At 38.6% G+C, this 27,319-nt stretch overlaps 2 protein-coding genes and 1 long non-coding RNA gene across 4 annotated transcripts in view; 1 reads left to right on the top strand and 2 right to left on the bottom strand.

The window, feature by feature from the left end:
• Window positions 1-27,319, top strand: part of LOC127987819 (uncharacterized) — a 107,692-nt gene that overhangs the window by 65,909 nt on the left and 14,464 nt on the right. The window lies entirely within an intron of this gene.
• LOC127987708 (zinc finger protein 271) overlaps window positions 1-27,319 on the bottom strand; it is a 392,063-nt gene that overhangs the window by 359,489 nt on the left and 5,255 nt on the right. The window lies entirely within an intron of this gene.
• The window catches only part of LOC127987720 (zinc finger protein OZF), a 30,907-nt gene continuing 5,259 nt past the window's right edge, over window positions 1,672-27,319 (bottom strand). The window contains exons 2-3 of the mRNA XM_052590110.1: window positions 6,395-6,819; window positions 1,672-5,585 (exon numbers count right to left, since the gene is read on the bottom strand). Of these exons, the coding sequence (XP_052446070.1) occupies window positions 4,381-5,585; window positions 6,395-6,545 (1,356 nt within the window). The 5' untranslated portion in view covers window positions 6,546-6,819 and the 3' untranslated portion in view covers window positions 1,672-4,380. The remainder of the gene's footprint in view (window positions 5,586-6,394; window positions 6,820-27,319) is intronic.

The following is a 27,319-nucleotide window of genomic DNA, read 5'->3' as shown; positions in this document are numbered from 1 at the left end:
GTATAAACATTTCGTGGAAATCTATATCTTTAATTTCCTCAGTTCCATATTGGTATAGAAGTCTTCTAAGTCTAAAGTTCAGCTGAGACCTTCAGAACAGGCTGTCCTGTACTTTTAAGCACGTAGCAAATGCACACATGACAGAAGTCAATATTTGGTGTAAGAAGTCAAAATTTGGGTTACACCACTCCTCTACGTCCGCTACGTTCTCAAAACTCAGGCAATTTGATAATACCTAGAACATCAAAATCAACTGCGGGCGGCAGATCCTTTTCCTATTTGGCGCCTAAACTCTGGAATAACCTACCTAACATTGTCCGGGAGGCAGACACACTCTTGCAGTTTAAATCTAGATTAAAGACCCATCTCTTTAACCTGGCATACACATAACATACTAACATGCTTTTAATATCCAAATCCGTTAAAGGATTTTTAGGCTGCATTAATTAGGTAAACCAGAACCGGAAACACTTCCCATAACACCTTCCCATGTACCTTCTGCATCATTAGAAGAATGGCATCTACACTAATATTAGTCTGTTTCTCTCTTATTCCGAGGTCACCGTGGCCACCAGATCCAGTCTGTGTCCAGATCAGAGGGTCACTGCAGTCACCCGGATCCAGTACGTATCCAGACCAGATGGTGGATCAGCACCTAGAAAGGACCTCTACATCCCTGAAAGACAGTGGAGACCAGGACAACTAGAGCCCCAGATACAGATCCCCTGTAAAGACCTCGTCTCAGAGGAGCACCAGGACAAGACCACAGGAAACAGATGATTCTTCTGCACAATCTGACTTTGCTGCAGCCTGGAATTGAACTACTGGTTTCGTCTGGTCAGAGGAGAACTGGCCCCCCAACTGAGCCTGGTTTCTCCCAAGGTTTTTTTCTCCATTCGGTCACCGATGGAGTTTCGGTGGAGTTACAGCGATATCATTGACTTGATTGCAAATAAATGCACAGACACTATTTCAACTGAACAGAGATGACATAACTGAATTCAATGATGAACTGCCTTTAACTATCATTTTGCATTATTGAGACACTGTGTTCCAAATGAATGTTGTTCAGTGCTTTGACGCAATGTATTTTGTTTAAAGCACTATATAAATAAAGGTGATTGATTGATTGATTGATTGATTATTGGGAATCGATTTTTACTTAAGTTTGTAGGCTGAAATGTATAAAAATCAATAAACCCATTCCTGATTATAACTGTATACTAAGTTAAAACTTAAGTATTAATATTCATTCGTATTACGTCATAATATTACAGTATTTTATACAAAAATTGTATTTTATGGTTTTGTAGTATGTGACGAGAAAAAAGACAAAGTTTTCTTTACACACTGTGTAAAGAAAAGTGTTAGAAGGCACAAAAATAGAAGAGCTCAATAATAATAATAATAATAATAATAAACTATTTATAGACTCAGTTTGTTTTCTTCAAGTTTTACTATGTAATGTGTATTTTACAGTTACTTGGAATAACGTTACTGCTCCGAACTCAAGTGCATGCAAGTGACATCATCACCGTGCTTTGAAACCAGAGCTACCTAATCAAAAATGCACAAAATTCTGTTTTAAACGTCAAAATATATATAAAACAATGTTTCAAACAAAAATTAGGTTTATACAGTTATAAATGTAGATAGGCAGACAATCAGATGTGTGATTAAATATAGTTTATTATTTAAAAACTTTATGAGAAATGTAATAATGGAAAGCCCCAAAAGTAATTAATATTTCATGGCTTTTAGATGTAATAAAAAATTATGAAATTGTCTATTAATGATGCAAGAAGAATCATCAGAAAACAATAATGGACAATTACAATTTAATACCCGAATCAAATATAAGCTCCCAAAGCTATTATCATTTTACTGTAAGATGCTTTAAGAAGTAACTACAATTATGAAAATATTCATTTGTGATGCTAGAAAAATCAACAGACAACAATAAACATGAACAATAAGAGACTATTACTTGAAGAAAAATATAAAGTCAAAGTGGAAAAGAATGAGACAAATCTTCTCTCTTTATTGACTAACAATAAAGAGAAGCATCTCAAGTGAATAAAAGTGAAGATTTTATTCACTGCGACTAATTTAAATGATGTTTCTTATGACAGATTACTATGGAAGAGATGCAATGTAGCTTGAATGCTGTGGATCTGCAGTAGGCTTGGGCGGTAATACGGTAATATGGTATACCGCGGGATCTAAAAATAGCAACGGTATCAGTTCCAATACCGTCATACCGTTAATAAAAAAAATAAAATAAAAAAATAAAATAAAAAAAATGCACTTATATAGGAGACAAGGATTAAATATTAAATATAATTTATTTAAAGCCTAAAAATGTGTATGCGTGGTTGTCATCGCGTGACAACGAGACGAGGAGAAAGAGAGAGGAGGGAATAAGATGGCGAGAGGTGGTAAATAAGGACGAGGCTATTTGCAAATTGTGCCCTCACGAAAAAAATGACTGTGAATATGCTGCAAAAAAAAGCAGATGTAATGGCAGGTCCTGTCGGCATCGGCAACGTAGAGGACCGGATCGGAGCTGAAATAACAGCCTGTTTAAAGCCAGTTTAGTCAAGGAGACGAGGACCCACTTCATTCATGGAAAAATGCTGACTGGTGTTTTCCCCAGATGTCGCGAGTGGCACGAAAGTACCTGCGCGTCTGTGCCACAAGCACACTATCGAAGCAGGTTTTCAGCACCGCAGGTAAAGTTGTCGGTCCACAGCGTGCCCTAGCGAAAAATCTTGACTGTATGCCACTTGCCATTCGTTCCTATTGGCACTGTTTATTTTTTATTTATTTAATGGATTCGGGTATTCGGGTCTTTTCAGTATTTTTTTATTATATATATATATATATATCTGATCGAGTGTTGTGGGTCTATTCGCTCTTTTTTATAAGCTGCGCTTTGTTATTAAAAGTTGTTCGTGCGGTGTGATTTTTTTATGGATGGGCGTTTTTCAGCAAATATCACATTCAAATCATTTTGAGCTCACAAAAAACAAATATTCGAATATTCGTTTATTTAAATTAAGTTTAATGAGACAGACGTTATTTTTCAGCAAAACATTTATTGTTTCTGTCATATTGGAACAAGCTTAGGCTAAACACAATAAGCTTGAAGATTACAAATCGTGCTTTGTAGCTGAAAAACTTTAACAACGCAAACAAAAAAAAGTAGCCTACAGATTAAAAGCAAAAAAAAAAAAAAAAAACGTAAAGCAGCCTGCAGCAATTATGCCATTGTACAAGATTGTAGCTTACACTTAACTTTGAAACTGTCTGCAGATCCTTTTTGCTTTTTTTTTCCTATTGTTTTACATTTTCTTGTTAAGAAACCCGGGCATGTAAACATGATCGGGGGAAAGTCGGCTCCTTAGTCTGTTAAAAATAAGGCCGCCTGCGGAGAAAACGCACTCTGACGGCACAGACGTTGGCGGAACTCACAAATAACGGTGTGCTAAGTGAATAAGTTTTGTGAAGCGCTTCGTGTTTTCGTTTCACCACTGAATTGGATCCTCATCTGGTGGAATACATGGCTCCAGGAAGAACTGGTCCCACTCGTCTCGGCTGGTCCTCTGTAATCATCGCTGAAGAACTGGAGAAGAAGAAGATCTTTTCCGACGAGTGGGCATTGCATCCTCTTCATCGTTGGTGACGCACCACTCGCATCAAGGACGCCGGAACAATGTTCTTGAATGCAGTCACTTTCTGTGATTCTCCACGGCATATTTGAAGTACTGTAGAAGACCGCAGTTCTTATTCATTCATTAATTATTTTTTTGCTTTCATACATCTTCAAATATGCCGTGGAGAATCACAGAAAGTAACCGAATTAGGTTTTATTGTGGACTTTTTTCTTTTCTTTGTGGCAAGCAAAAATATGTCGAAATTCGAATATCATTTTTATTTGTCGAATAATTAGAGCCGAACCAATATTATAATAATCTGTGCACACCCCAAGTGATTTTATTGATTTGTGTGCGCATCTCTGCGCAAAAACTGTTCTGTATGTTTATGTTAATTTAATTATGTTTGACTATTGCTATTTGTTGCTAATAAAAGTTGTTAATATAGTTGTGCATGTCATTTTGTTATTATTTCAGTATTAGTGTTTGGTATTCAGTTTCTTAATGGTTTAGGCATAAGCCAACAGTTTGGTGATGCTGTCTCAGCCGTTCGTCATATTTCTTTAATCATTCACGGTAATACCGTATACCGAGGTAAAATAGGGAGGAGGTTTGACCGTATCAAAATTTGGATACCGCCCAAGCCTAATCTGCAGATAAACTATTTAAAGTGATTGTTTATTTTATGTCTCTGTAGAGAAAACAAATAACTGAAACTCTTCCCTCATACAGTGCAGTGATACGGTTTCTCTCCAGTGTGGATCCTCTCATGTGTTTTCAGAGATGCTACCTGACTAAATCTCTTGTCGCAGTGTGAACACTTGTAAGGTTTCTCTCCAGTGTGGATCCTCTCATGTGTAAGCAGAGATCCTAACCGACTGAATCTCTTGTCACAGTGTGAACACTTGTAAGGTTTCTCTCCAGTGTGGATCCTCTCATGTGTTTTCAGAGATCCTGACTGACTAAATCTCTTGTCGCAGTGTGAACACTTGTAAGGTTTCTCTCCAGTGTGGATCCTCTCGTGTGTTTTCAGAGATGCTGTCTGACTAAATCTCTTGTCGCAGTGTGAACACTTGTAAGGTTTCTCTCCAGTGTGAATCATCTCATGTGTAAGCAGAGATCCTGACTGACAAAATATCTTGTCGCAGTGTGAACACTTGTAAGGTTTCTCTCCAGTGTGGATCCTCTCATGTGTTTTCAGGTCTCCTGTCTGACTGAATCTCTTGTCACAGTGTGAACACTTGTAAGGTTTCTCTCCAGTGTGGATCCTCTCATGTGTTTTCAGATTTGCTGACTGACTGAATCTCTTGTCACAGTGTGAACACTTGTAAGGTTTCTCTCCAGTGTGGATCCTCTCGTGATGTTTCAAATGTTCAGCTCTAATAAAAGTCTTGTCACACTCAAAGCACATATATTCTCTCACACCACTGTGTCTCTTCTGATGAACTTTTAAATTCTGCAGATGTGAAAAACTCTTTCCACACAAAGCACATGAATGTGGTTTCTCCTTTGAATGAACTTTCAGGTGACTCTTCAGGTATGAAGCATATGAATATGTTTTTCCGCATTGATCACATTCATGCAGTTTCTCTCCAGTGTGGATGATCATGTGTTTCTTAAGGTTTGATGATGCTGTAAAACTCTTCCCGCACTGATCACATGTGTAAGGTTTCTCTCCAGTGTGGATCATCGTGTGAATCTCAAGACTCTGTTTGTATGTGAAACTCTTCCCGCACTGATCACATGTGTAAGGTTTCTCTCCAGTGTGGATCATCGTGTGAATCTCAAGACTCTGTTTGTATGTGAAACTCTTTCCACACTGAGTGCAGGTGAAACTTTTCTTGACTTTTCTTTTACGTAAAGAAACTCTTTCAGTCTGTGAGAGAGTTTTTACTCTAGTTTTGACATGACTTGGTTCCTCCACTAGATCTGAAATTTAAGGTTAAACAATTACAATATAAATAAACCATGAAAAAAAAAATCGGAGAAATGTCAACTAAAAGCAGAAAAAGGCTACACAAAATTAAGATAATTTGGAGAAATCTCTACAAAATAAGGTACAATAATCTATCTTAAATATACAGACACTAATCCAATGTTTTTGTGACGACTATTCTATGTTTGATCAACTCCAAAATAATAATGTATTGTAAATATAATACTTACATTACTACAATATACTAAAATATTATTACATACCGTATTTTCCGGACTATAAGTCACACTTTTTTTTCATAGTTTGGCTGGTCCTGCGACTTATTTATCAAAATTAATTTGACATGAACCAAGAGAAATGAACCAAGAGAAACCATTACCGTCTACAGCTGCGAGAAAGCGCTCTATGCTGCCAGATATACTGCTCAGTGCTCCTGTAGTCTACACTGAGCAGCATAGAGCGCCCTCTCGCGGCTGTAGACGGTAATGGTTTCTCTTGGTTCTTGGTTCTAAATTAATGTGACTTATAGTCCAGTACGACTTATGTTTTTTTCCTCATCATGGCGTATTTTTGGACTGATGCGACTTATACTCAGGTGCGACTTATAGTCCAAAAAATATTGTAACTTTTTTTCAATTTATTAACTGGCAAATATTGTTTACTAAACACAATTTCCATTATTTTTTTTTTAATATATAACTCCTAGATTATTTTTATGCTATAAACATCAAATCTGATTAACCGCTGATAACTTTAATTGTTCTTCAATCTCATTGATGAAGGATGAATAATAAACACCAACCTGTTTGTTCTTCAGTGTGGTTCATTCTGCAGGGTTCTAGATCTCTCATGTTCTCTCTGTTCTTCAATAAACTCTGTCTCTGCAGATTTCTCTTCTTCATGATGCTTTGATGCTCGTCGTCACTTGTAGACTGATGGGAATATTCCAGCATTTATTGATGAACTGCAATTGGAGGAGCTTCACTTAAGGTGTGATTGTTGTGGGAGGAGCTTCACTGAAGGTGTGATTTTTTTTTTGTGGGAGGAGCTTCACTGAAGTTGTGATTCTTGTGGGAGTCTCACTGAAGGTGTGATTGTTGTGGGAGGAGCTTCACTGAAGCTGTGATTGTTGTGGGAGGAGCTTAATTGAAGGTGCGATTGTTGTGGGAGGAACTTCACTGAAGGTGTGATTCTTGTGGGAGGAGCTTCACTGAAGGAGGAGCAGATCTGCCAAAGAAAAATCATTTATTACACATTAATGTATAATAATTTACACATTTAAAATGGTAATATTCACTCATCCACCTAGTGAACTAAGTTTTAAATTAACCACAAAGTGTTTCATACTAATTCACTATATATATATATATATATATATATATATATATATATATATATATATATATATATATATACACATACATATAATAACTGAAGTGCTTAAGTCTGTTGACAGCAATAAAATTAGCTTAATGTGGCAATTAATTGAATTGAATTGAATTAACAGATCTGAAGTCATCAGCATAACAAATGAGGTGAAAACAGGATCTATTGACGTGAAATAAAGAGGATTTTCATCAGCTGCTAATATTGATGAGCCTCAGACTATAAACACTCATTAAACAAGCCATTCAGGATCAGCAGCAGTTTGCTGGTAGAAACTGATTGTTTTCATCAGAATTTAAGCTGAAAGCCTATTTAAGTGCTGAGTGCTCTAATGAAATTTTTTAAAATTATTTCTCTAATGATACAAAAGAAATACCAATACTAATATTACATTTTATTATTATTACAGACATTATGATTTTTCCATTTGAATCTAAATACAATCTGATTTTATGATAATTACATTCATGACAACAAAATAGTTTCCTCTACCATTTTGTATGTGGAGAGAAACTTTGTTAACAGGCAAAAAAAGTGCCCTTGCGGTTCAGTCTGCCCTCAGTCCAGATTTCTTCCGAGGGAAGGGGTGTTTGATATGAAGATTTTTGACCGTGGACTATAAAAATGTCTCCACGATCTTCTTTTGAAGATATATATGTTGTATTGTGCTGCAGCGCACATTCTATCAGCTGCAGCTCTAGCCCCCGCCGCGGAATTAATATACTGCGAAATACATGCAGTACTGAAAACTTCCTATACACAGAATAGGCGGTTTTCGTAGGGCACCAGCTCCCGGGGGGCACCATCCCAGTTGCTTTATATATATATATATATATATATATATATATATATATATATATATATATATATATATATATATATATATGTTAACATGTACGTAATTGAACACGTAAACATAATTACAAAAAATGCATTTCACGGTGAAGACAGTAGAAAGACAAAGCACACGTGACGCGCCATTCCCACAGCCACGCATGTTTCCGGTCGCAAATGATCATAACTGATGGACAACTTTGTCTAGGAAAAGACAACAGTAGTCCGGCGCCGAGATAAGAAAAAGAAAAAAGCACAAGATGAGGCCTATGCATCACTTTTAAGTACTTTTATAATCCTGTTAAACTTTTTTTGTATTTTGATAGCATTAAGTTAGTAATAATTCGCATCTGCCTTAATATTCTCTTAAGAGTTCAATTTTTTTCTGTTTAATTCATTTAATTCAAATATCCACTTAATCCTTAATTTTTTTCTTTCTTTCATTTTTGTCCACCATTTTACAATAGAAATACTAGGCTCTATTGAGGTTAAATTTTCTTTTGTGTCATTTCTGAATACTTGAGACTATAAAATCAATCAATACAACAGTACTATTACATTTTTTGTCTCCTACTAAATATTATAGTACCTGAAAATAAAACAAATTTTTTTATAATGTCTATCACGTTTTTTTTTTTTTTTTTAATAGCAAAGATTTAAAAAAAAGGACAAAGATTTTTATCTCTTCCCACTTTGGCCTAAATATCCGCCATTCTTTTTCTTCTTTTTTTACCTTAATGTAACAAGCTTTGTCTATTTTATAGGGATATTAGTTTGGCTGTAACATGACAAACATTCACGATAAAATTATGGTATTTAAAAAAAAAACAAAAAAGGCATTTTTGCCACGTCGCCCACCCGAACAAACCAATAAAACCTAGTCACCCCCCCGCCCCCTACCAAAAAGAGGAAAGTTTATTTTGACATTTTTGTGGTTGATGAAATAGATAAATTATGTTATTCAGTTAGTTGAGCATTTATATCTTGGTCATTTTCCATTACATCAGATGCCGTTTGGATTTATGGCACATCACTCTATGGAGACAGCAAACTGTTATTTTGCTGAACAAATTAAATCCAGTCTTGACAGGGGAGGTGGTGTTGGTGCTGTCTTCTTTGATTTTTAAAAGGCTTTTGGTACTGTTATCTAATGTTCTTTTATTTAAATGATCAATGTTTGATTTTTCTATTAATACATTAACATGGATGGAGTCATACTTGATTCTAAGCAAACAATGTACAATGAATCAATGATGCTTGTTCACCATTTCTTGACTGTAATATTGGAGTTCCACAGGGGTCGATTCTTGGACCAATTTTGTTAAGCTTAAACATTATTTATCTGCCTACAGTTTGTCCAGAGGTCCAGGTTCAGATGTATGGAGATTGTTGTGCAGTTGTTTATGCTTATGCTAAGACAAAAGAACAAGCTGCAATCAAACTTACTGCTGCATTGAAAAAAAGTCAGATTGGCCATGTCATTTTTTTTTCAGTTAGAGCAAGAGAAAGATGGAATTTAAAACCTGTTTGTAAATAAAATAAAATATTTGATCATTGACTTGAATTTTTTTATGTCTTTTTAATTTAAGTATTATGTGATATTATATGTATTGTAATTTTCTAACCACATCCTTCCCAGGGACTTCAGATGCAAATAGATTTATAGCTAACTCTGGCACAACACTTTTGTTGTTCATTGTCCCTGTATAAATAAATGAAATAAACTAAACGTACTTCTGTTGAAGTTTTCATTAATAATCATTGTTAATGTATAGACGATGAATGTTTTAGCCTGATGTAAATTGAACTAATATACTGAATGAACGGCTGGTGTTTGTATATGTCATTTCATAACATTGTTCTACAGATCTGCATATTACTGTTAAATGCTACTGTTTTAAATAGCATGCATTATGTTTAATCACCGTTCTTAGACCGTTATTAGATAAGATAAAGATATCACTAATAGGGGTGGGGAAAAAAATCGATATTGCAATATATTGTTATATTGCAATATATTACTCAGGGGAAGTCGTGGCCTAATGGTTAGAGGGTTGGACTTCCAATCGAAGGGTTGTGAGTTCTAGTCTCGGGCCGGACGGAATTGTGGGTGGGGGAAGTGCATGAACAGCTCTCTCTCCACCTTCAATACCACGACTTAGGTGCCCTTGAGCAAGGCATCGAACCCCCAACTGCTCCCCGGGCGCCGCAGCATAAATGGCTGCCCACTGCTCCGGGTGTGTGCTCACAGTGTGTGTGTGTGTGTGTTCACTGCTCTGTGTGTGTGCATTTCGGATGGGTTAAATGCAGAGCAAAAATTCTGAGTATGGGTCACCATACTTGGCTCTCTGTCGCAATAAATAATCGATACACTAAAGCCCAATATCAATATTTTATTACAACACAAAATGATTAATTTACCTGTTGTCAGTGTCACAGTCACTACCCAATATCTACCATTCTGTTTGCGGGGGGCGCTGTTCGAATAAATAGGGGTAAATTGGCGCAAACAGCGGCCGGTGAAGAACACAACTTAACTAACAACAACAGAGAATTGCAGAAAAAAAGAGAAGCGAGAAGAATGGCATAAAAAAATGAATCAAAGACCCACCCGCTAGTTTCCACTAAAGTGTGGAGACACTTCGGGTTTTACGAGACAGTCGACGGAAAGGCACTGGATAAGGACTATGCAATCTGCAAGAACTGCTTTGCAAAGATAAAATATAACAGCAACACTACGAATCTGCAAATGCACCTCGTTCGCTATCACGGTGAACTACTCTCAGGTGATAATGAGGGCAAACCAAGTCAGCCGACAATCACTACTGCGTTCAAAGCAAAGCTCCCCTTTGGGTCGCTGAGGGCACAGAGTATCACGTCCATCAAGTCCATCGCCGAATTTATTTGACATAATCTCTGCTCAGAGGTGTGCTCTTACATCTGAGCATACTGATCAGTTAGTGTTCCTCAAGAAGAATATGCCTTGATGTGTCCACTGTTTACAGTAACTTACTACTGATGTTTCAGTATTATGGTTTACACATGTTAATGTTGTTTTGTAATGTTCATGCACTTTTATCTGTCTAGATGTAAAGTGTTAACATTTAAGACCAGGAGGCAGTGAATTATTATGCAAATGCATATTTCTTTGCACAATGTTGGCATTAATAAATGCATAAAATTTCCTTATTTTTCTTTTCAGTGACATATATCGTGATATATCGTTGATGAAATTTCTTCCAATATATTCAATATCGTAGATATCGCAAATCGTGATACTATCATATCGTGGACCATATATCGCCACAGAATTGAATCGTGAGGTACCTGTATCGTCCCACCCCTAATCACTAACCCTAAACTGCAACATCACACTTTATTCACTTTCTAAAGTGTCAAATTAAGCAGAAAAGATAGGCAAAGCCGCATATAAAAGCCGGATCTGGCAACACCTCAGAGGTTGCACCCGCACCCTCATGACTGTCTCAAGCCTTGTTTACTTACACCAGCGTCTGGCTGCTATCATTTTCATTCAATGTACATTAAGCACACATTGTCTACACTCATATGAGGAGTTTTAAAAAGCAAATTAGTCATTTAGAGAACAAATTCTATGAACATGAAAAATTGACTAAGGTCCAGACCTTGCTGGCTACAAGGCTACAGTTCTCATAGCTGGCTACAAACATGGTCTTTGTGGAGTAACTCCATTTTTGAGTTGATATGAATCTCACAGAATGAAACTGCTGGTCTTGAAGATTAACTTTTTTTTTTTCTTTGTTATGTCACTTGTTATAACAGAACCGATACAATGTCACACTTGAAAGAAGATAAACTACTTTTTTTTACTATTTACTATTTTATGACTCCATAGATAAGATGAATGAGTGAATTGTTTTGCTTGCTTGTTAGGGCTTTTCTATTGCTCAGTATTATGTTTGTTGCTAGACCTGCTTGTTGCTTTAAGCTTTTGGTTGGTAGTGCTGGTACTTGGTTAAACCTTCAACAGCTAGAAGCTAATGTTTAAGATGTTGTTTTATGCCATCTGATTGTTCTTGAAATATGCTCGCTGCTTATGGCTCATCTGGTTATTGGGAATGCGATTACCTCAAGTTCAATCAATAAACCCATTCCTAAATCAATAAACCCATTCCTGATTAAAACATTATACAAAGTTACAACTTAAGTATTAATATTCATTCATATTAATTCACAGTATTCAAGTGTTTTATACAAAAAAATTAAATTCTATTTCATTTTATTAAGAATTTCCTCCACATATTTTGAATCCTTCATTTATCTTAATTATCACTAATATATAGTCAAAACACTATGTATAATAAACTATATAAGAAAAAATGATGAACAGAAAATATTTCCAAATTTGTGAGGTGAAGTTAAACAAAAATGGTATTTGTGTGTTTTAGATTTGTTTTATATGAAACAAGGTTTATTGCAGATTCATTAAATAAACACTATTACAATACTTGTCTATATCTTGTAATGCCACAATAACTGATTATGAGCAAACATTGGAAATAACGAACTTGAGCGCGCAAAAGATGCAATATGTGAACGGCCCCTTAAAAGACAGCGTGCTGCAAGACAACGGTCACAGACCACAGAGCTACCCCGAATCAGCTCCTGATCTCTGGAAACCATGCTAAACCATAGCAGAACCCTGACTACATTTAATGGTTTGTGATGCTAAAGAACATTTCATGACGTCTCAGACAACTGTAAAGTTGTGGCTACTGTGGTTAAATTATAAGCACTATCGTAAACTAATATTTACCATAGTAAAATAATTTTCTTTGCCTCTTTATTTTTGTATACTCTAAATACTTCCACCACATTGGTTGAAAATGAATAAAGGTTGAAATATTATATTAGAAGTTGTACTTCTATTTTTTTGTAAAGTTATCCAAAGGATTCATTAGCTAATCAAAAAAAGAACATTAGATTAATTATTTATTGTAATAAAAACAATCGTTAAGAGTAGTCGACAGAAAAAATAATCATTAGTTGCAGCTCTAAAACCATATAAAAAAAAAAAAAAAATTATAAACCAGTTATAATTGAGTTGGTTAAACAACTATAAATAAGAAGTATCATGTATGCATACATAGTTTAATACAGAGCGCGGCCGGAAAGCCAATCACACAAAGTACATTTTACATTTAAAAACATGAGTTGCAGTGGGATGAGGAAAAAACCCACCATAAATTCTCGAGATGTGTTTTTAAAAAGTTGAACATACACTAATTTTACATGGCTTTCTAAACATCCGGCTCTCTTGTGCGAGACGCGAGTCCAACGGTGTCCTTCTAGAAAATGTGAGAAATATGCGTTCTGTGTGAACGGCTTGGTTCCAGTTTTGTGTAAACAACGTCTTATCCACATTTTTGTTCTCTTTTTCCACAATATTTTGAAAGAACATTGCTGCAGCGCTGCATCTATTGGCTTCAACTGGATAGGCTAACAAGAAAAGTTTAATGTAATGAAAGTTACATTGTCATTGCATCTCGTGCGTCACTGAAAACGGCCAAAATATACTTCAGCCGTCTGCATCCACACACCATCTGCATTGTAATTTTCATCATCAAGAGGGCTCGTGGACAGCAGCGCACCCTGCCCACGTGCAGGCAATTTACGAGTCAGCGCGTACAACAGCGCACGCACAAGGTGAATGATGAGACCTAAGTGGTACTGCCAACAGAAGTTAATGTAATTGTTTACGCTAACGTGAATGGTTTAAATGTGTGGATGCAACTCTGCGTTGCGATGTAACGTTACCTAGGCGATAGCTGTAACCTTATTCTTTGACCAGGCAACATCTTTGTTTTTCCAACGTAACGTTAAGGTTTCACATTTTAGAAATACTCTACAGATAAGTGTAATTTCACTACTTAAACCAAATGCATCCCCATGACGTTGACTACCACTTTATGTATGTTAGCTTGTGCTGCTAGTCAGTTGCTATAGTGTTAACGCTGTTATTTCCCCCTTCACATTAGCCTCTGCACCGGTCCACCCTAATGTTAGGAAGACAATACCAGAAGGTGCCAATCCCTTCACACTGGCAGCAAGAGGGAAAATGTCCACACAAAGAAGAGATGAGTGCCACAGAGCAGTCACAGGGTTTATTGTTCAAGGTTTGCTACCTTTTTCGACAGTCGAGGCCCCATGGTGGAGGTGAGCAAGCTATCAAGTCAAGTCAAGTCTACTTTATTGTCAATTTCCATATGTACAGTACATACATACAGAGAATCGAAACTGCGTTACTCTCAGACCCCGGTGCATACAGATAACATTAACATTAAAGTCTAAAAATCTAGATCAAATATCAAATATAGATACAACTATACAAAAGGGAATGTAAAAAGGGCATATAATAAAATTAAAAATAAAGTTAAAAAAGCAGCGCAAGGCAAAAGACAGATAGAGTGCAAATCAATGAAGTGAACAACAGTGCAGATAAAATATTTTTTCTAAAAACACCCTATTAAGTCTGATTAAAGTGACAAGTGACAAAGGGCTCAAGAGCAGTTATTTTATTTAATTGACTGATGAGTTAGTGTAATGACGTCAGTTCCATGCTGAATGAGGTAGTGAGCAGACCAATGCTGCACAAAGTGACTGGTGCATGCCATCATATAATTAGTGTGTGTGTGTGTGTGTGTGTGGGGGGGTTCATAGTTCAGTGATGCCTGGGGCAGGAGAGGGGAGGGGGGGCAAGTTCGGGAGGGAGTTCAGCTTCCTTCAGTCTGCTGGTCATGGCCTGAAGACTCCGCAGTCTCCTCCCTGATGGCAGCAGACTGAAGAAGCTGTGTGATGGGTGAGTGAAATCACCTGTGATGCAGAGGGCTTTGCTGGTGAGACGGGTTCCATAAATGTCCTGGAGGGAGGGGAGAGAGACACCAATGATCTTCTCAGCTGCTCTAACTATGCGTTACAGAGTCTTTCAGCAGGACGCGTTGCAGGCGCCATACCACACAGTGATGCAGCTCGTCAGGATGCTCTCGATGGTGCCTCTGTAGAAGGTGTATATGATGGGGGCCGGGGCTCTGGCTCTCTTCAGTTTGCGGAGGAAGTAGAGACACTGCTGTGATTACTTGGCCAGTGCTGCTGTGTTTTCAGTCCAGGAGAGGTCCTCTGTGAGGTGCACACCCAGGAACTTGGTGCTGCTCACTCTCTCCATAGTCGCACCGTTGATGGTCAGAGGAACGTGCTGAATGTCTGCTCTCCTGAAGTCTACTACAATCTTTTTTGTCTTCTCCACGTTCAGAGAGAGATTGTTGTCCCTGCACCACCCGGCCAGGCGGCTCACTTCACTCCTGAAGTCTGTAGTTTTGTAAAATCTTTGTTGCTAATGAGACCCACCACAGTAGTGTCATCTGCAAACTTAATAAAGAGGTTGGAGTTGTGTGATGGTGTGCAGTCATGGGTCAGCAGAGTGAAGAAGAGGGGGCTCAGCACACATCCTTGGGGGGGGGGGCCCAGTGTTCAGTGTGATGGTGCTGGATGTGTTGCTGCAGACCCGTACTGCCTGAGGTCTTTCAGTCAGAGAGTCCAACAACCAGTTGCACAGTGAAGTGTTGAGCCCCAGCTGAATCAGTTTGTAAATGAGCTGTTGAGGGATGATTGTGTTGAATGCTGAACTGAAGTCTATGCACAGCATTCTGACATATGAGTCCTTTTTGTCCAGATGTGTGAGTGCTGAGTGGAGGGTAGTGGCGACAGCATCATCGGTCAATATAAATATAAAGAGTTGTTTTTTTTAAAGGTAGTTTGTCAATAAAGCCTCTTTTAGCCTCTTTGTGCTCTGATGTCAATTAGGGAGATGATAAGCACCTTAAACCCCCAGTATCAGTCCCCCAGCAGAGACATGTTGTCAAATACACTTTTTCCTGCATGGTATGCAGTATAAAAAGGAAATCTGAAGAGAAAGTTGCAAGTTGTGGCTGATGTGGCTGTGACTGCTGATGGGTGGACCAGTGTGGCTAAAGACCACTATTTGACCGTTACGGTCCACTATGTGAAAGAAGGTTCCATGATGGGGAATGTACTCCACACAAGGGAAGTCTACATGTCCCAGACAGGGGGAGTCATAGCAGAGGAAATAGGAGAAATTCTAGATGAATTTGAAATAAAGCACAAAGTTGTATCCATCACTGTAGACAATGCAGCAAACATGGATGTGGCAGTGAAAAAGATGAGCATAATAAAGATTGGCTGCTTTGCTCACACACTAAACATAGCTGCTCAAAAACTGTACAATGTGCCCTCCGTTTCAAGGTGGGCAGGAAGGATCCATGCAATGGTTGTCTGTTTGAAGAGGTCTAGCCTGGCTAAACCTGTCTTAAAAGAAAAGCAGAAACCTCTCGGTAAGTAGAAATCAAAATACGCTAAACTTATCATGTTTTGATTAAATTGTTTAACTTTTAACCCAAATGGATAACCAGTTTGACCCATTGGTCTCTCTCTGTAGGCCTTCCAGAGCATGGAGTCATCTTGGATGTTAAGAACAGGTGGAATAGCCTCTTTCTAATGGTGGAGAGGTTCCTTGAGCAGTTCCCTGCCATCCAGGCAGCTGCCATTGATGCTAAGGTTAAAGAGGTCAATGGAGAAGGACAGGTATTTGAATTGGTTTGTTCTACTATCAGTGCAGTGATAAATATCTTTTGTTAAGCGGTTTAATCTTGTTAATAAAACTATGTATGTGGACATTTTCATATGTGAAGTGCTTTAAGATCTTAGAAAAAACGCTATATGAATGTAACAAATTATTATTATTATTATTATTATTTTTATTATTATTTTCAGACTGGAGCGAGTTACTGATGATGACTTCAGAAAAGCTGAGCAGTTTGCTAAAGTCATGAAGCAACTTTATACTTCAACACTTTGCATGTCTGCTGAAAGGATTTCAACATTGGGTTAGATTCTGCCCATCTTGGGGAAACTTGAGAACAACTTCACTATAAGTGCAAAGGACTCCACATTTACTAAGTGCATCAAAGAACAAATCTGGGGTGATCTTTCAAAAAGATACCAAGTGAGTATCATAATCCTATTGATTCCTCAATTGTTTTCATGAGGTATACTCAGAAATCTAAATTCTATACTATGTTCTTGTCTTGCAGGAGGAGTGCATTCGGCAGTTTTTGGAGGAAAGCACAGCCTTAGACCCAAGAGTGGCAGATGCAGTGTGGGACAGAGTAGAGAAGGAGCTGATTAATAGGGCCACACATCATCAGGTGTGTTTAATTTTCTCATTACTGGTAATCTTTCTCTACCCTCTTCCATTGTAAATTAAATCAATGTACATGATACCTGGGTTTCCACCAAATACAGAATAAAGGTGAAAGGACTCAGGCCCAGCAGCCTGATGAAGACAATGAAGAGGCAGTAAGTGGTGATGACTTATCTGATGAAGCTTGCGCTGCGCCAGTGACAAAACAGCAACAGGTAAATATATACGGACATCCTGTTTCTTCCTGCTTCATTTTCAGAAGAAAAGATGCATGTTTGAGTCTGGCTACCCAGTAATGTTGCCTTTTTTTGTTTTGTTTTTTCTTTCTGTTTGTAGAAGTGGGCAAAGCTTTCTGCCCTTGAGAAAAAGCCGACATGTTGATCTTTCTGAAAAAAAAAAAAACTGCTGAGCGGTTGGTTACCCACAAATACAGTTTGATTTTGCACTAAAAAGTTTTTTTTTTTTTTTACATTCCTTTGCATTTTAGTTGGTTCAATATTAGCATGTACACAATAATTGGCACCGGAGTGAAAGATTTTGAACAATATTCAGCCTTAGGTAGGACACGCTATCGTTTGCAAGGGGCAATGCCTTCAGAACTTCACAGACGCGTGACTAATCATTTCCGAGCTCTTTAACTTTTTTAGCATTTATTATGTCGGTGGAACAGAGACAGATCTACGAATATGAGAAAGGAAGAAAGTAAAGCAATGCAAAAATATAAGGTGAAAGAAAGGGGACCTTAAAAGGAACAAGCTCACACCAAGCACAAAACAGCGGTTTTTGGAGAAGCTCTCAGGCATCCAAAATATCGACCCATACGAGCTCCCTGCAGCGGCACAGAAACCTGGAGCATTTACCGCCGTGCACACATATGGACATTGTGAATTATATTGTTTATGATGTAAGTCACCTTGCATTCACTCTGTTAATGGCTTTTATCAAACCAGGACATTTACATCTTGCAATCACACATTTAACTACCATAGCTTACCCAGAACTGGTTTGTCCATTTTGCAGCCCCAACACAAAAACCTGGTACAATGTGTGTCATTGGGCTAAAATCTAATTATAACTAAACATACACAGCTTTAGCCTACATCAAAAAATTTTTTTTGAAACGTTTGTGTACATTGAACATCTCCTTACAATCTAGTGTTTACGAAACAGTCGCAGTTATTTAAGTTACTTTGTCATTTTGGTCAAGAAGTGTCTGCTAAATGCAATGTAATTACAACACGCTAAAACGCATGTGAATAAACTTACTTTGGCCGGTACAACACTGTTTTCATCACCTGGAGGCTTGTAGTGTCCTGCACCCACCCACAGCAGTGTCCTACCAACATGGCGGAGAGTGTGATATCGAGGGGAGGGGCTCTGTGCTAAGACAACTCCTCACTCTCAATACCCGGGTCTGGCCTTAAAACAGCCTCCTTAACGCACACCTAAAATTCGAATGCAACGGTTTTGCATTCGAATGTGGATTTTTATTTTTAATTCGATGGATATTCGAAATTCGCATTTTTTTTGACAACCCTACTTTGAACAGTGTTGATGCCAGTGTTCATGCCTCGCATCTCTCCTTTACGGACTGCACTGTTTACCGCCTGATTCTGCCAACAGTGAGATTCAAAAGGAAAATTGCTGGCACGCGAGCAATAGGGAAAACTGCATACTGATGTACATTTTGAGGTAATAACTTCTCATGGTCACACAGCTTATTAGGAGCTATAAATATTATTAAACTATCAACAGACTTGCGTGACCACTGCACATACTAGGTGCTGCAGATCAAAGCCTCAGCGGTCTCACAGCGTTAGTCAATGTCAAAATGACTGAGATGGCCAATCAAATCAAAGTAGGCGGGGTTTACTGTTCAAAGCAGAGCACAAATCTTCAGTTTAACACTAAAGAGAGCGAAGACGAAGCTGCAATCACTTATATTTATTAATATTAGTCAACTTTTAGAAAAGTTAAATGACCGACAGCTATATCCAGTGATGCACACTACTAAAAAAAATGTCTCTCTCACATATGGCCATTTTGAGAGAGAAAGAGAGAGAGGGGTTTAACAAGCACTTTATTACTCTATAAAGCTACATCAGAATCAGAATCAGAAAGAGCTTTATTGCCAAGTATGTTTGCGCATACAAGGAATTTGTTTTAGTGACATGAGCTTCCAGTACACAGAGACACCAACACAAAAAAAAAAAAAAAAAAAATTGTAGGCAAATACATAAGTGTATAAACAATTGTGCTATAAATGATAATGGAATAGGATTGAATAAGATGCAGGGATGTACTAGGATGGAGGGGTAACAAATAAATGTAGGATATTGCACTTTTGTTTGCATAAGCATAAGTGGGGAACATTTAACTGTTCATGAGGTAGATTACCTGGGGGAAGAAACTGTTTTTGTGCCTTACTGTTCTGGTATTTGCGGCTCTGAGGTGCCGGCCAGATGGCAAAAGTTCAAAAAATGGGGTGACTTGGATGTGAGGGATCCAGAGTGATTTTATGAGCCCTTTTCCTCACTCTGGATGTATACAGTTCTTGAAGGGTGGGCAGGGGAGCACCAATAATCCTTTCGGCAGTCCGAACAGTTCTCTGTAGTCTTCTGATGTCTGATTTTGTTGCTGAGCCAAACCAGACAGTTATAGAAGTACACAGTACAGACTCAATGACGGCTGAGTAGAACTGTTTCAGCAGCTCCTGTGGCAAGTTAAACTTCCTCAGCTGCTGAAGGAAGTACAACCTTTGTTGGGCCTTTTTCACAATGGAGTCAATGTGATTGTCCCACTTCAGGTCCTGAGAAATGGTGGTTCCCAGGAATCTGAATGACTCCACTGCAGTCACAGTGCTGTTCATGATGATGAGTGGGGAAAGTGCAGGGGGGTTTCTCCTAAAGTCCACGATCATCTCCACTGTTTTGAGCGTGTTCAGCTCCAGGTTGTTAAGACTGCACCAGACAGCTAGCTGCTCAACCTCTTGTCTGTAAGCAGACTCATCACCGTCCTGTATGAGGCCTATGACTGTAGTGTCATCTGCAAACTTCAGGAGCTTGACAGAGGGGTCTTTAGAGGTGCAGTCATTGGTGTACAGGGAGAAGAGCAGAGGGGAGAGAACACATCCCTGAGGGGCGCCAGTGTTGGTGGTGCAGCTGTTTGACATGAATTTCCCCAGTCTCACTAACTGTTGCCTATCTGTCAGAAAGCTGGTGATCCACTGACCGATAGAGCTAGGAACAGAGAGCTGGGTCAGTTTGGTCTGGAGGGTTGTTGGGATGATGGTGTTAAAAGCCGAACTAAAGTCCACAAACAGAATCCTCACATAAGTCCGTTTTGTCCAGATGTTGCAGGGTGAAGTGCAATCCCATGTTGATTGCATCATCCACGGACCTGTTTGCTTGGTAATCAAACTGCAGGGGGTCCAGTAAGGGTCCAGTGATCTCTTCCAGGTAACCCAGAACCAGTTTTTCAAACGACTTCATGACGACAGTCGTTAAGTCCTGTTATCTTGGGTTTCTTTGGAATGGGGATTATGGTGGAGCGTTTGAAGCAGGAAGGCACTTCACACAACTCCAGGGATCTGTTGAAGATCTGTGAAAAGATGGGGGCCACAGATTTTCAGACAGGCTGGTGTAACGCCATCTGGGCCTGGTGCTTTTCTTCTTTTGTTCTTCTTGAAGACCTGGTGCACATCATCTTCACAGATTTGAAGAGCAGGAGGTGTGGAGCGGGGGATTGCAGGAGGTGTTAATAGTTGTGTAGGGAGATGGTCAGAATGGGTGTTGGGGGTTTCAAATCTACAATAAAACTCATTCAGGTCGTTAGCAAGCCGTTGATTAGCCTCAGTGCAAGGGGATGGTGTCTTGTAGTTTGGGATGGTCCTCAGTCCTCTCCAAACTGAACTTTTTAGCGTAGGTCTTTTTAGCCGCTCTGATCTCTTTGTTCAGTGTGTTCCTGGCCTGATTGTACAAGACCCTGTCCCCATTTCTGTAAGCATCCTCTTTGGCCTGACGAAGATGTCTGAGTTTTACTGTAAACCATGGCTTATCATTGTTGAATGTTAAATAAGTCCTGGTAGGAATGCATACATCCTCACAGAAACTAATATAGGATGTTACAGTCTCTGTGAGTTCGTCCAGATCGGTGCTAGCAGCTTCAAAAACACTCCAATCAGTAATGTCAAAACAAGATTGTAAATCCTGCTCTGTTTGCTGGTCCAACTCTTCACAGTCCTTACTACAGGTTTAGCAGATTTAAGTTTCTGCTTGTATGATGGTATAAGATGAATCAGACAGTGATCAGAACGTCCCAAAGCTGCTCGTGGTACAGAGTGATATGCATCCTTTATTGTGGTGTAACAGTGATCCAGTATATTACTGTCTCTGGTGGGACATGTAACATGCTATCTGTATTTTGGCAGTTCACGGGAGAGATTGGCTTTATCCCCAAGAATGATTAAAACAGAGTCCGGGTGTTGTTGTTCTGTCTCTGTGATCTGATCAGCGAGTTTCTGTAAAGCTGAGCTCACGTGCGCTTGCGGATGGATGTAAACACTAACCAGAATGAACGAGTGAAACTCCCGCGGCGAATAGAACGGCTTGCAGTTGACAAACTGCATTTCTAGATCAGGACAGCACATCTTCTTTAACACAGTTACATCTGTACACCACCATTCATTGATGTAAAAGCATGTCCCGCCGCCGCGCGATTTCCCCGGTGATTCTGATTCGCGATCCGCTCTAAACAGCTGAAAGTCCGGCAGATGGAGCGCGCTGTCCGGTATGGCGTCATTCAGCCAGGTTTCCGTGAAACACAGAGCAGCAGAGTGTGAGAAATCCTTATTTGTCCGAGAGAGCAAAAGGAGTTTGTCTGTTTTGTTGGGTAGAGAGCAGAGATTTGCCAGATGGATGCTAGGAAACGGCATTCGAAATCCACGCTTCCTGAGTCTGAAGAGCGCTCCCGCTCGCTTCCCCCGTCTGCGCGTCCTGAAGCGTTTGATCAGCTCCTCCGATAACAACGTTCAGTAAAACGTCTGAATAATTTAAATCCGGTAAAAGATCTTGTGGTGTGTTCTGCCGAATGTTCAGCAGTTCATCCCTGGTGAAACTGATCGTGTTTGTTAAACAAAAAACTGGAAAAATGAACAAAAACAGTACAAACACTGGAGAGCCAAGCACTGAAGCAGCCATGCCGCGGCAACATCGAGTACTGTATAATATAATCACATTATATTACTGACAAAAAAATCCTCAAAAAAACAGGAATTAAAATTAATTTAATTATATTGCTTTAAAAATTCACAAAGCTGATCATCTTCAACTGTACATAGTACCTCATTAATACTCACGTCACAAAAAAACACCACATTGTAAGTCTATAATAAGCAAATTAAATTTTCAGTCAATTTTAACCCTCTACCAATCGACTAAACATCATTTCAGAATATATTGTAGCAAACTGTAGACCTTAGTTCTTCCTTGTTTTCCAAACGGCTAGTTAAGCTGTATCAATAAGATAATTCAATAAACAGATTTTCCTCCTCATTGAGAAAATAGATTTCATTCCCCCAATAAAAACTTCATCAAAGTTCCTCATTAAATCTTCTAAACCAATCCTTAAGCAAATTTTAAAAGGTCTCGCAATCTGCTACACCTTAAAAACAAATGTTCTAGATCTTCCTGATTCCTACAAAAACGACATTCCCCAACTACTGCCGGGTTCAGGTGAGCTACATGTCGGTCTGTAGCTATGGTCCTGTGAATGATCCTCCACTGAAGAACAGCAGTACGCTTCTCTACAAGGAGTTTATACAGGGTCTGCCACCTGTCCTGCACGAGAAAGTCTGGCTGTAACAGTTCGGGCCATCGAGAAACATTTTGTTTCTTCAAAGTATCTCGGTGTGTGATTTTAACTGAAGTGCAATATATTGCTTTCTTAGACACGTCCTTGAAATTGCCTAACTGAGGGGTCTTAAAAGATAAAATCGAGTCCACAACTTCACCGCCATCTTCCTCATCCATGACAGGTGAAATGTTTATTTCTGGAAGGACTTGACCATCGCTCATGTTCTGTGTTTGTCTTAACCCTATCCAAGTTCTGCAACCACTTGGTTATACATAAAAAATGTCTTATTTCAACCTTTTTTAAAGGGGGGGTGAAATGCTATTTCATGCATACTGAGTTTTTTACACTGTTAAAGAGTTGGATTCCCATGCTAAACATGGACAAAGTTTCAAAAATTAAGTTGTACGTTTGAAGGAGTATTTCTGTTCCAAAAATACTCCTTCCGGTTTGTCACAAGTTTCGGAAAGTTTTTTTCGAGTATGGCTCTGTGTGACGTTAGATGGAGCGGAATTTCCTTATATGGGTGCTAAGGGCGCGTCTGCCGGAAGAGCCATAGAGCGCGCGCTCCTGTATAGCAGAGCAGAGAGAGGCTGTGCACAGACAATCACTCATCACAGCGAGAGCGTCGCGAAATGTCACAAAAGGAGTGTGTTTTTGGTTGCCAGGGCAAGACAACCCTGCACAGATTACCAAAAGAGAAACAGCATTAAGGGACCAGTGGATGGAGTTTATTTTTTACAGAGCATCAACGGAGTTGTGCAAGTGTTTGTGTTTGTTCCCCTGCATTTCGAAGATGCTTGTTTTACAAACAAGGCCCAGTTTGACGACGGATTTGCACATCGTTTATTTCTTAAGGATAATGCAATCCCAACGAAAAAGAGTCACGATCGTGTGTTGGAACCGCAGGCGGTGAGTAAAACTGCTTCAAATATCTCTGTGTTATTAACTTAGCTATCGGCGTGTAAGCACATCAAGTAAACAACATGCGATGTTGTCATCAAACTGCACGAGTAAAACTGCTTCAAATATCTTTGTGTTGTTAACTTAGCTATCAGCGCGTAAGCACATGAAGTAAACAACATGCGATGTTGTTATCAAACTGCACTTTCCACATGTACAGCTTAAAAAAAAAAAAAAAAAAGACGACAAAGTGGAACTTAGTCATTTTCCAAAACCGCTAAGCAAATATATACAGTTTCAGTACATACCACATAGAGAAGCCTTTGCTGATGCTGCTCTTGTTAAATTTCAGCCTCTGGATCTGTGTCACAGCTTCCAGACGCGCTCAACACAAAATCCTACTCGCGCTCGTGACTCTTTAGCTCCGCCCACACGTCACGCCTCTAGGCGCTAGTGTTTTTCTGGGAAAAATCGGTACAGACTATCTTTCTCTTATGAATATAATAAAACTAAAGACTTTTTGGAGTTATTAAGGATGCAGTACTACTCTATAGGTACTCAAGATTAACAGGATATTGAGTGAAAACGAGCATTTCACCCCCCCTTTAAACAAGGTGTAATGACTTTAAACCTGTCATTACTTGAAGTGCCTCAATGGACTTCCAGCCCCTCTCATCCAAGAGATGTCCAAGTTTTGTAACACCATTCCTCAGTAAACATCTCCTCACACCCACAGAGGACAGCAGTCTTGTTTCAGTCACTGGGCTGAAGAACAATGGTTCCTCTAGAGTCCAATGTCCATAGTCATCCATGTCTCGCTCCACTCTAAAAACAGTTCTCCATATCTGTAGCATAGACAGGCTTGGGAGGGTTACTTTAAAAACGTATTCCGTTACAGTTACTAATTACTTCATAAAAAAAGTAACGTAGTCCAAGTACCACAATATGAAAGTAATGTAACTGATTACTTTAAGATTACTTCTGGATTACTTCAAGGTCAAATATATATATTTTTAAAACAACAACATTTATTAATTAAGAATATCACAGCCCTGAATTAATATATATGTAACGGACTATACAGACATCTAGTGCATGGTATTGGTATTACAGATTATTTTGTTGAATTTTCAAGAAAATATAATAAGAAATAATTTTAAGACAATGGAAATGTTTCTCCAACAGGAAAATAGAGAATACAAATTCATTTTTTTCCCAAGCAAATATAGTAAGAACTTAATTTTTAGACAATGAAAAATGCTTCTTCAAAAGGAAAACAGAATACAATTTTTTTTTTTCTCTTTGCAAATATAAAACTAATTTTAAAAAGTATATATTAATCCTGTTAAAAATTGCAGTTAGTCTTTTGGCAGCATTTGGCATAGGTAATGAAGACAGAATGTGCATTCAAACTGTTCATTCAGATTTCTGTTGTAACGAAGGAGGAGGACTTGCTCCATGTGGTCATCGGACATTAAGCCCCGCACGTCACCTGTAGGAGAAAAAAAAATCAATCCGTGGCGACAGTTTTGCAATCCGTCCCCTCAGTTTATAAACCGTACTCACGTATTCCGGAACGGATTGCGAAAGCGTGTGCACTGATTATACATTTGTGGGTACGGATTCAAAAAACGAGGGTACGGTTTACAAAATCTGAGTGCACGAATTGAAAATTGTGGGCACGTTTTGATAATCCGAGGGAACGGTTTATGAATTTGAAAGTACGGTTTATAAACTGAGGGGACGGATTGCAAAAAAAATATTTTTGGTATTGTACTTCATGAAGAGCTGCTTGACCAAGGGATAAGAATATCATTGCTGGAAGGCACAGTTTCCACTGTACAACCATGTTGTTAGCATTTTCTTCTTTGAAAACAAAATAGCAGCGGAATTTCCATGAAATGAACACGTTTTTGCCCGCGGGCAGCATATCGTTTAGCAGCAGTGATTCAATCTGCGTCTGAGGAGATTGTAGAAAGCGGGTGGCACACTTGCGTGAATCATTAATCAAGCTGCGCTTAATATAGTGTTTATTATGCCAAAATACTCATTTATATAGTTTTAAATGAAACCATTGTAATCCTGAAAGTATTCCCCAAAATGTAACTATAATCTGATTACTGCGTTTTTTGACGTAACTGTAACGGATTATGGTTACTGGAATTTTGTATCCTGATTACGTAACGCCGTTACATGTATTCCGTTACTCCCCAACCCGGAGCACAGACTTATAAAAAAAAGTGGAAGCTCACTTCCTGTAATTTCTTCCTGAAATTTTCAATTTCACTAAAAACTGGTGTTTATCAAGTCGACCTGTCCACTTCAAAATTGCGCTTGTCATTTTATTTCTGCACAGCATGCATCCGAAAGGCCCGAATCCTACTCCTCACATCCACCAAGCCTTGACCACCCTCTTGAACAGGTAAATAACTTGCAGCTGCATGGATCCAGTGCTGACATCCTTGTCTAAAACCACTCGACACAGGTATTGGTTCACTCAATCCACCGCCCGCTTTAACCATAACATAAACATCACAGTACAACAACTGAATATAAGATATAAATCTGTCACCAAACCCAAAATACTTAACACATTAAAAAGATATTCCTGATCAACTTGATCAAAAGCTTTTTCTTGATCAAGTGACAGAACTCCAAAATTAACACAATAAAAATGATTAATGTTGATTATAACCTGTAAAAAAAAAAAAAGATTGTCCATTATAGATTTTTCAGGTATACCGTATGTTAAACATTTCGAAAATATTTTACAATTAGAGCACAGCAAAGACACTGGTCTCCAGTTCTTAAAGCTACTATGACATAAAAAATTCACTTTCTGAGGTTTTTTAACATTGATATGAGTTCCCCTAGCCTGTATATGGTTCCCAAGTTTCTAGAAATTTTAATCTGTGTAAATCGAGATTTTGCTATCTTTCTCTGCCTTTGAGAAAATGGAAGCTCAACTGGGCTGATCTTGAATCTCCTCCTTGTGAAGTTGTAAGGAGAAAGGTTACCTCCCCTTCCTCTGCTTTGCCCGCCCAAATATTTACATATAATTCAGTCGCAATGTCAGCACAGGCGTTTCAAACAGACTTTAATGATATGGATTCGACAGCACCGCCACAAACAGTGAGTAACAGTGCTCATTAATGCCTGATCTGTGATCAGTGATTTCTGATGTGTAGCTAATTATTCAAGTTCACACAGACTTACTTTCTAAATCGTTTAATACTGTTTATGTAACAGTGAATGAAGCCAGTGACTAAAAAATCAACTTCACGTTGTTTCTCTTAGTAGCATGAAACAAATCTGTGATTTAAAGAGCCACACAGATGGGAAATCAAAAATTACCTGTATTACAGTGTATGATGTAGCTGTCCATCAGTGTAAACAATGTGCAAATAATTAAACCAAAAAGTACACGATTTATAAAGTTATTGGCTTCTAAAGTAAGGAGTCGACTCTGAATCGCTGAAACGAGTCGTTATAGATTTC

This window comes from Carassius gibelio, chromosome B22 (assembly GCF_023724105.1).
Source record: "Carassius gibelio isolate Cgi1373 ecotype wild population from Czech Republic chromosome B22, carGib1.2-hapl.c, whole genome shotgun sequence".
NCBI lineage: Eukaryota > Metazoa > Chordata > Actinopteri > Cypriniformes > Cyprinidae > Carassius > Carassius gibelio.
The sequence above is the reverse complement of the archived record's forward strand: the minus strand, read 5'-3'. Positions and strand labels throughout refer to the sequence as shown.